The 11,305-nt window shown below is 41.5% G+C and overlaps 1 protein-coding gene across 1 annotated transcript; it reads right to left on the reverse strand.

Annotated features, from left to right (window-relative positions):
- Positions 1-1,913: 1,913 nt before the first annotated feature.
- On the reverse strand, positions 1,914-8,025 carry LOC123419825 (indole-2-monooxygenase-like). The gene is made up of 3 exons (XM_045107222.1): positions 7,455-8,025; positions 2,632-3,060; positions 1,914-2,537 (listed from the first exon to the last, which is right to left on the reverse strand). Exons 1-3 carry the CDS (start codon positions 7,974-7,976, stop codon positions 1,914-1,916), a joined length of 1,575 nt encoding a protein of 524 aa, XP_044963157.1. The 5' UTR covers positions 7,977-8,025.
- Between the last annotated feature and the right edge of the window lie 3,280 nt (positions 8,026-11,305).

Consider the following 11,305-nt stretch of genomic DNA (forward strand, 5'->3'; position numbering starts at 1 on the left):
GCGGCCATGATTGGCGGGAGGCCGAAGTCGAGCTAGACATCACTCGCCGGCAGGGCACTCGCCTGCGCCGCGCTTCGTTGCCGGAGAAGAGGAAGAACAAGGTGGGGGAAAAGAAAGGGGAAGGGAAAGCAATGGGGGGTGGGCTGGCTCGGGCTTGTGGTTGGCTCGGATCGGGCCACGCTGATGAGCACGGGCATGCTTACGTTGATAAGATGTGGGTCACACAAGTGAGTAAGTGGTGGGTCCCACATTGATGTGGATAAGTGATGGGTCTCACGTGTCATAACTCAAACCGCTAACCCCTTGTATTTTGCATTTCATGGTTAAACAGGCCATGTCGCGTTGGAGCTATAGTTGGCTGCAAAGATGTCACACAAGAGTTATTTGCGCCAACTACGTTGCACTTTATCCAATTTACCTCAAAGGTGTCGCACATGAGGTATTGACCCCAACCACAGCAGGGAAGGAACCAACAGTCGTGCAAGAGCTCTCCCCAAAATCCTATTGCCTCTCCCTGTAAAGGATCATAAAGGCCATTATTTCATAGGCCTGCTCCTCCACTTCACGGTGCACACTATGGGACGGAGTGGGAAAGTCCTAGGATTCACAAAGTTTTGGACCTGGGAGGCAAGTGCATACTAGACAAATGGACGCTGTCTATTGAAGAGGAACGATTGCTAATGGGGCTCCATGAAATGAAACTAAAACACTAAAGATGAGACGAATGGGAACATTCCACAATCGGTTCATTTTCTCTTGCCACTAGTGCAACAAATGTTTTGGCTTCTTTCCTGCATGACAAAGTACGGCATCATACACGTGGCATAGGTCCTAACCCGTCTTGGCTCGATCCCAAAAATCGATGCGCACGTGAGGCCAGGTGGACGACAAAGGAGGAGCACAGATGTATGTGTCATAATTTCAATTTCTTAGTGGTGTGTGAGGCAAGCATCCTTATATATTGGTCCAGAACATCATCCACAATTTAGGTGTAGATTATGAACGATGCACTCATCCACTAACTCTAGCCAACTTCACAGTTCGAATTCCATTCTCATTCTCTGAATGACAAGCGATGCCATCATTACTTTCTTGCCGAAGACGTGACTATTTCTTTCTAGCCATATAACACGCAAGGTGGAGCAGATGAGTGAAAATTTAGCTATTTACGGTTGTAAGCCTAAACATTGTTGCTGAGCATATAGGTCACGACTACGATAGAACTTCCTATCATCTTGAAGTGAATTTGTGCAGCATGAAGGTAAGCGCGTTGTATACCATATCTCACGCGAGAAAGGGCAACTAGAAGAAGATGATTGGCATTATCTCCCTCTTTAGAGCAGAGGACACAAGAACAAGATCATGGATTCTGCAATTGACACCACAAGGAATCATACTAACGAAGTTGCGATCAGTTTGCATCCGGCAGAAATCTTGTAGCAATAGGTATTTCCAAACTAATCAGACTAGATGAGTACGGACTGTCCTTTAGGTCAATCCCAAGTCCTTAACAACATGTCAGGAGAATTAATCTCTTTTCGGCCAGGTCAATGATGCAACGACAGTATTTTCCCACATCTATTATTCATTCTAGTAGCAGATGTGCTGCAAAAAATATTTCCTAACTAATCTTATAGCCTTTGAATGTTGTCGCCGCATACATTCCCATGAGCCATGGCTATTTTTCTGTATTGCAATATGCTGACGACAAGCTAGTGCTCATAGATGACATTGCTTATCAAGCTCATATAATTAAACACATGGTCTAGGGTTCTTAGGCTCTTTTGGGGCTTAAGATCTGCTACCGCCAATAACTTTCAGAATATATTTATAACAAGTAGGAATTTCTCTTTATTTATTGGAAACAATATACCAGTAACATACAATATTTAGATTATGTTTTATTCTTGTGGCTAAAGACATGGTTTTGGAATTAACAATAGTCGCTCCTTTCTGCGAACGGTTAGCCCGAATACCACTTCCATATCAATATCTTTTCTCTCAACCCCTAGCGGCAATTCCCAATCAAAATGGTACATGAGGTTTGCCAACATAAGCTCGATATTGGCGATTCCAAGGTGCATACCAGGGCACATCCTTCGTCCCGCCCCGAATGGCAAGAACTCGAAATCATTCCCCTTGAAGTTGACGCCAAAGTCACTGCCTTCATGCATAAATCTTTCAGGTATGAACTCTTCCGCGTCTTCCCAGGAGCTGGAGTCCCTACCAATGGCCCATACATTGACGAAGACATGTGTCCCAGTAGGAACCATGTAGCCATCGATATTGCAATCAGCCATGGCAAGGTGTGGAGCAAGCAATGGTGCAACAGGATACATCCGGAGTGACTCCTTTATGACTGCTCTTAGGTACATCATCGTGTTGATATCAGTTTCGCTGATAGTTTCCTGTCCCCGCGGCACGGTTCTCCTCACCTCATCATGTAGCTTTACCATCAGGCGTGGCCTCCTCATCAGCTCGGCCAAGGCGAATTCGAGGGTGTTAGATAATGTGTCGGTTGAAGCGAAAAATACATCCTATGGATATAAATTAATTAGGTTACCACAAGAGGTATATATATGTATATCAACATATATAATTTGGAATTTGGAAAGTATTATTTGTACTTACTGTTAGGAGGGCTTTCATGTGATCTCTTGTGAGACCATACTCATGCTGAACAGACAACAGAATATCTATGAAATCACCACCCTTGTGATCAAATGCTGACTTGTTCTTGCTGACACGTTCGTCAATCACATTGTCGAGGAGATAGGCCCATCTATGCCTCAACGTCTCAGCCTTTGCACAAACAACCCTCTTAAGAACACCAACCCTAGCCAACGCCGGGAAGTAGTCCTCCATGTTAAACCCTCCTAGCAGTCGTGAGGTATCGTCGGTGAGGTCCCGGAACAGCTTGCTCCGTCCTTCTTTCAGGAAGGACTCTCCCAACACAATGCGGCATGCCATGTCATATGTGAATGAATTTAGCAGCTCGCTCATGTCCACCACACCCCCTAAAGTGGCGGCCTCGTTAATCTTGGCCATCACCATTTTCACCTACAAGGACATGCATCTTAAACTATGAGAGTAGCTAACAATTGTCAGGGGAGGAAAAAATGGCAGTCAATTTTATTTATTTCGTTCGTGGCCAGGTATAGTTCAAATCGTTATGACTTATGACAATATATTGATAAATTTGTGATAACAAGATTACAACAAGGGTCAACAATAGAAAACAATTGAATAAAAAGGACGTTTCTGATGGTAAAATCCTTATTATCCAAATATCTGGCTTCCAATTTTCTTAGAAATGTATAATATTTTAATTAGTGGATGTTGTCTATTAATTAGTTAACTATCTTACCAAGAAGGCCATCTTCCAGGCCCTCCACCTCTCTTTTGTGCTCCCTCCGTCTCAAAATAAGTGACTTAAAAGTGACTCTACTTTATATTAAAATTAGTATAAAATCGAGTCATTTTTGAGTGGACGGAGTGAGTAGATTATATCTCGCCAGACCCTCATCCTAAATATATACTCCATCCGTTTCAAAATTCTTATCTTAAATTTGTTTAGATATGAATGTATCTAGTCAAATTTTAATATTTAGATACATACATTTTTAGACAAAGTTAAGACAAATTTTTTGAAACGGAGGGAGTATAACTTTCCTCTCGCCATTGTCCAAGAAATGTACCAGTGAGCTTGTCGACAGACCGGCTCATTCACTCATTTTGTATTTTAAACTCTGGATGACTGGATGGGGGAGTCGTCTGCGCAGAGACATTTCTACCAGCGATAGTACGTAGCGGCACATTTGTCACTGTACAGTTGCATCTAGATTCACGTTGCCCCTGTCCCCACCTCAAAGTACATGCATGTATCGCGTTTGGTGTTGCTTGCTTGTAGTATACAGTTGAAACACACGGGCCCTCCACACACCCATGTCTCCTTCGCATGCATGCATGGCAGGAGTATGTGAGATCCACTCTCTCATCCCCCAAACAATAAATCCATCCTTTAGTTCATCCTTGCGATACATCATTCATGCAGTTTAAATCATAATTTACTTTTTGAAACTTTTTATATATTCAAATTTATGTCGTCAGGACCTTTAGAACAAGATGAATCCGATATACGTTGCAGATACTTTTCAATTCAAATGTTTCAGTCCACTTATTTCACCCATTCTATTTCAGTATATATTCGTATTTTTAGCAAAAAAACAAGTATATGAAATTGATTATTTGTCATGCCGGGTACTTCTGTTACTGAATTAGATATTTGTTAAATATAAGAAAAAATGATATATTTAAGCTGCTTATTTCAGTGGGTGTTATGTGATATTGCTTATTTCATTCGTTTCAGTTACATAATTATTGAATATCTGTTCAGTGAGTGAAATCCAATTATTTTAGTTATATATTTTTTAAATGTGTGAACAAGACCAACGAGTGAAATCAATTTATTAAACGAGTGAAATATGTTTTTCACCTGTTTGAAACTATAGTCTTTTGAAATAAGTGTTTTTTCTGTTTAAGTGAGTGAAAACCACGTTTTCATTTAGTGTGTTTCAGTGCGTGGAACTCCTTAAAACAAGACCAACGACCGAAATCAGTTTTTTAAGGAATGAAATATTTTTCAAATGAGTGTATTTTGTGAATGAGTGAAATAATTTTTGAAATGTGTGAAATCCACTTACTTCACTTATGACAAGTGAATGAAACATATTTCTTGAATTTAATGATATCATTTTACTGAAATGAATGAAATTTGTTTTCCGGATGGAGGGAATATATTTGTTGATTTATTGAAATCCATTTTTGAGAAGAGTAACATTTTTCTAAATGAGTGAAATATGTTTTTTAAATAAGTGAAATAAGCAGGTTTACAAATATTAGATCTCAAATTCAGTGAAATAAATAGTTTCATTTTCAAATATAACTAAAATTTAAATATTGTCAAAAAAATAAATTCAAACTAGTCAAAAATGTTTCCAAGATCGTCTTCTTTTAAAGGTCTTGTCTCCCTGAATGAAAATTTGGTTCAAAAGTTATGAGTCATTCAGAATGTCAAGTGGAAAATAAATGCAAATATTTAGTTGGAGAGAGGTCCTGCGGTCATACATCATTCTCTCCTCTCACACTCTCTTACCTGACAGAAGTCTAATAAAAGCTGGGTCATTGTAGGCCTCTGCAATGCGTGTATTGCTATGTATTCATTTGAGTGGCTGATTGACACTTTATACAGGAAAAGGCTGCAGGAATTACTTGGAATAGATGAGTAGTGGATGCAGTACCTAAATATCGGACACCGCTAGAATTTCTAGTTTAGAATTGGCTGTGGTAAACTATACATTCGTGCGGGTGATCCCTCGGTTGGGGTCGACTAGTACTGATACAGTGGCTTCAAATTCTTTTATGGTTGTCTTCTTTGTTGTTAAGAAATATGGCACAAACATAGACGCTCATACACATGTACTCCCTCCGTTTCAAAATAAGTGTTTTAAGTTTAGTATCATTTTATACTAAAACTAGTACAAAGTTGAGACAGTTATTTTAAAACAGAGGGAGTACATCACTATACTATGAGTAACGACTATAGAGAATGACCAGGATCATATCAGCTTCCGGCAATTATGTCAGTTTTTTTTATCACAAAGAAAGAGACAAAGAATACATCTATAACTCTTCCATGAGTCTTAGGTAGTACTAGAAACATAGATGCTCACATACATGTACACCCACTCACTTCTATAAATGCGCAAACATATACTATGACTGACGACTAAAGACAATGATAAGGATCATGTCAGCTTCCGGCAAACAACATTTTATTTCATAGCAAAGAGAGAGATAAGGATTTTTTTACGGGATGATAACACATGCTTCTATAACTCTTCCGTTAGTGCGCCATGGGCTTATTTAATACAAGATAACTAGATGATACCTCACGAGTTGCTCTAGGAATCAATTGCAATATATTTCGATGACATATGACTATGTGGAATACAAAAAATTGGATTAGTAACATATGAACCAGAATAAAAATGTATACAACCTAGTTATAAAATATTTATTGAATATAAGTAGAATACTAGAATGAAAAATAGTTTCTCATGCATGGTTGCATGCAGTGGTTGGTCTTTTTTCATGCATGGTTGCATGTTGAGGTGAGTCTTATTCCATTAATAATTGTATGATGATGTGATATGCTTGCATGTTCAGATAAATAAGTTAGTGAGGGTGAATCTTTTAGGTACATAGGATTCCAAACCCCCTCAAATTCCCATCCATCGTACCAACACCAAATTAGATTAATCGTAAACTACATTGCTATACCATATGCTCTAGATATTAGGACATTTTCCTACAGACCTGAAAAAGTCTGACAAAAGCCGGGTCATTCTAGGCCCCTCCTATGCATGTATTGCTATTATTCATTTGAGAAGCTGATCTACTCTTTATACAGGAAAAGGCTCCAGGAATCTATAGGAATAAATGGGTGGTGGATGCAGTACCGTTCCATACCGGCACCGCTTGAATTTCCACCTTGGAATGGTCTGTGATAAACTATAAATTCGTGCGGGTACTAAGGACATGCACGCCTTGATTCCCCGGTTGTGGTCCACTAGTACTGATGGTGGCTTGAAATTCTTCATGGTCATCATTTTGTTGTTGTTGAGAAACATGGTATAAACATATAGACACTCACATGCATGTGTATACACTCACTCTTATGAATGCATAATATTACATACACATGTACTGTAGCTAACAACAATGACAAGGATCATATCACCTTCCCGCAATTATGTCAGGGTCATTTTTCGTCGCAAAGAGAAAATAACGAATACCTCTATATAACTCATTCATGAGTGCGTCAACCGCTTAGATAGTAGATTAACCCAAACCCCTCAAACCTCTACCCATCGAACCATCACCTCTTTCACAAACATGTCCACCACCTCATGCCGCCTATCCTTGCAACCGTGCTGTCAATATATCCACTCACAACTCGGGTGAAATCAATTTGAACCTCGCATTCCTAAGCATTTGGGTAAACTTAATTCAGTCATAAACTTTCCAAGTCATTATGTATGCAACATCGTCTCTATGTTCCAAATTATTTGAAATTCAAGATTTGTCTTAGGTCAAATGTGCAATTTAACAAAATCCGTGGAAAGATGTCAGTATCCACTAAACCAAATTAGATTAATCATAAGTACATTTTATACTATGGTCTAGATATTAGCACATTTCCGTACAGACAGTGAACTATAAATAAATTATACTTAGATAAAGCCAGAACTTCAAATAATTTGCAAAAGGGAGAAAGAGTACAAAACAAATTTGCACTAACATTGACAGTTGTACTTTTCGTTGTACCGGCAGAGATATTAAAATATTTTTAATGAAACACAATGTGAAAACTGCAGAATCATTAAAATTACCTCCTCTGCGACGGCGCTCCGGAAAGACTGCACCTTTTTAACATTCAACATGTGGGTGGCGACGAGCCTCCTTGCCTGCCACCAGTGCTTGCCGTATGGCGCTAAGGCAATGTCGGACGAGCCATACATGATGATTTCGGAGACAATGGAGCGGGGCCGTGAAGCAAAGACATGGTCGTGTGTGCGCAGCACCGCCTTTGCGGCACGTGGCGACGATACGATGAGTGTCGGCACGGCGCCAAGATGGAGCAGCATCATGTCAGGACCATGCTTCTTTGCGAGGCGGCGGAGGGAGATGTGCGGGAGGGAGCCGACGAGGTGTAGGTGCCCGATGATGGGCAATGCCGGTGGAGAAGGTGGAGAAGGCAGGAGGTGGCTTTCTTGCTGCTGCCTTTTTCCTGTCTTCCTATTCACAGTGAACCAATAATAATGCACAAACAAGAGGACGAGGAAGAGGAAGAGGGGAAAGAGGAACAGAAACCATGTCCGCGGAAGCATGTCTAGCATGACGAGATCTGCCATGGAAAATTATTGTCTAGCCCAGCCCTGTGTGGAGCTCTGCCGGAAATGGTTCTTCTGAACCAGCTTAGTTTATCATCACAAGCTGGAGCAGCTTCTTATAAGCTAGCCAGGCAGAGTAAAAACGACAAATTAAGCTCTGTGGTGCAGCAATTAGTTAGGCGCAACGTAGCTTTCATTCCTAAGAAACAGACAAAGTAGACTCGACGGAACTTTTTTCCACACGCAATAGGCAAAACTTGGAGTAAAACGGTCCGTTAAATATCGGAAATCGTAACTAACATACGTCAGATATCATATAAGGGCAAGTCCAGCAGTTCCCTAAAATTTCTTTCCTATATCTCAAAATAGGGAACTCCCTTAGAAAGATTGTCCTTTAAAAATTCCTCAACTCCAGCAGTTTTCCTAAACATCTCTCTTATTCTATATTTTAAGAATATTTCATAACTACCAACGACTAATTTCCAACGGCTAGTTTTCAAACGGCTAGTTTTCCAACGGCTACTTAGCTCTATAAATACATGATCATCCCTCATATCTTTCATAATCCTGATTCTGCCTCCCCTTCTTCTCTTTTGTCATCTCTCTGTCGTCTCACCGCATCGGAATGAATCATCGTCGAAGCTTGGCTCGACAATTTTGCAAAGTTTTCTCCTCCGAAGATAAGGAGCTCATGATGACTGCAATCGTAGCTGAAGATACCGCTAGATTACTTGCAATTGGAGAGTAAAGGGGGTTTGTGAGTATGCTCGAAAGCATTGACCGCATGCATTGGAAGTGGAAAAATTCCCCTACTGCACACAAAGGTATTTTTGTTGGCCATAAACGTGTGCCCACAGTCATGCTTGATGTCGTTGCTTCACAAGATCTTTGGATTTGACATTCTTTCTTTGGTTTCCCAGGATCTCATAATGACCGTCATTAGAAAAATCTGAAACCAAAACAAACAAACCATACATCATATAGAATTCATTAACTAGTAGAAAATCCAGCCCAGGAGGAAAATCCATCGTCGCTCCTCTGTTTTCTAGGCCATCTGGCCTCCCTCCCGTTGCATCCAGCAGGCCCAGTGCGCACCACGCGGTCGCCCCGTTCCACTCCTCGCCGCCCACTTCACGAGCGCCGGAGCCGCCGCCCCTTGGTGCCAGGCCCCGTTCAACTCCTCCCCGCCCACTTCACGACGTCGGAGCCGCCGCCCCTCGGGTCCACGCCTCACCCCGCGGCCCTGCGGCCGAGCCACCTCATTTTTGGCCTGTCCCTCCATGCCCCTGGCCACGCATGGCTGCGTGCCCGCTGCCGGTGCTTTGCAGCTACCCGCGCGCACCGCCGCGCCACCACCCACAACTGTTGCTGATGCCACGTGACTGCTCCCGCCTCCCCCATCGGCGACGCTTTCTTTCGGCCCCAAGCCATCTCCGCCGCGCACCTGGGTTCCTCCCACCCTCTCCAGCGGTCGGAGCCCTCTCCTCTGCCAAAGGGTTTTTCACAAGTTCAAGGAGTTGACTACGATGAGACATTCTCACCGCTAGCGATGCTTAAGTCAGTTATGAAATCTGGCAGATGGATGTCAAAACGGCGTTCCTTAACGGTTTTCTTAAGGAAGAGTTGTATATGATGCAACCCGAAGGTTTTGTCGATCCAAAGAATGCTAACAAAGTATGCAAGCTCCAGCGATCCATTTATGTACTGGTGCAAGCATCTCGGAGTTGGAATAAGTGCTATGATGAGGTGATCAAAGCATTTGGGTTTATAAAAGTTGTTGGAGAATCTTGTATTTACAAGAAAGTGAGTGAGAGCTCTCTAGCGTTTCTAATATTATATTTGGATGACATATTGCTGATTGGAAACAATGTGGAGTTTTTAGAGAACGTAAAAGAAGAACAAATGTTTTTCAATGAAAGACCTAGGAGAAGCTGCTTACATATTAGGCATTAAGATCTATACGGATAGATCAAGGCATATGACTTTCACAAGGCATATACCTTGATAAAGTTTTGAATAAGTTCAAAATGGAACAGTCCAAGAAGGGGTTCTTGCCAGTGTTACAAGGTATAAAGTTGAGCAAGACTCAGTGTCCAGTAACTACGGAAGATAGAGAAAAGATGAGTACCATCCCCTATGCTTCAGCCATAGGGTCTATCATGTATGCAATGCTGTGCACAAGACCGGACGACAGCCTGGCCATAAGTATGGCAGGCAGGTTTCAAATAATCCAGGAGTGGATCATTGGACGGCGGTCAAGAATATTTTGAAGTACCTGAAAAGGACTAAGGAAATGTTTCTCGTTTATGGAGGTGACAAAGAGCTCGTCGTAAAGGGTTACGTTGATGCAAGCTTTGACACTGATCCGGATGACTCTAAGTCTTAGACCAGATACGAATTTATTCTTAATGGGGGTGCGGTAAGCTCGTGCAATTCCAAGCAAAGCGTCGTTGCATATTCTACATGTAAAGCGGAGTACATGGCTGCCTCGGAGGCAGCTAAGGAGGGTGTCTGGATGAAGCAGTTCATGACGGATCTTGAAGTTGTGCCGAGCATACTAAATCCAATAACTCTGTTCTGTGACAACACTGGTGCCATTGCTTTAGCAAAGGAACCAAAGTTTCACAAGAAGACCAGACACATCAAACGATGCTTCAACCTCATCCGCGACTACGTCGAAGGAGAGGACGTAAATATTTGCAAAGTGCACACAGATCTGAATGTTGCAGATCCGCTGACTAAACCTCTTCCACGAGCGAAGCATGATCAACACCAGAACTGTATGGGTGTTAAATTCATTACAATGAAAATCTCATAGCGATGTGAGACTAGATTATTGACTCTAGTGCAAGTGGGAGACTGTTGGAAATATGCCCTAGAGGCAATGATAAAATAGTTATTATTATATTTCCTGTTTCAAGATAATAGTTTATTATCCATGCTATAATTGTATTGAATGAAAGCATAGATACATGTGTGGATATATAGACAAAACAATGTCCCTAGTAAGCCTCTAGTTGACTAGCCAGTTGATCAAGGATGGTTAAGGTTTTCTGACCATATGCAAGTGTTGTCACTTGATGACTCGGTCACATCATTAGGAGAATGATGTGATGGACAAGACCCAAATTATGAACATAGCATGTGATCGTGTCATTTTGTTGCTATTATTTTCTGTGTGTCAAGTATTCATTCCTATGACCACAAGATCATGTAACTCACTGACACAGGAGGAATACCTTGTGTGTATCAAACGTCACAACGTTACTGGGTGACTATAAAGGTGCTCTACAGGTATCTCCGAAGGTGTCCGTTGAGTTAGGATGAATCAAGACTGGGATTTATCACTC

The sequence above is a fragment of the Hordeum vulgare genome, unplaced genomic scaffold, assembly GCF_904849725.1.
Source record: "Hordeum vulgare subsp. vulgare unplaced genomic scaffold, MorexV3_pseudomolecules_assembly, whole genome shotgun sequence".
Taxonomy (NCBI): Eukaryota; Viridiplantae; Streptophyta; class Magnoliopsida; order Poales; family Poaceae; genus Hordeum; species Hordeum vulgare.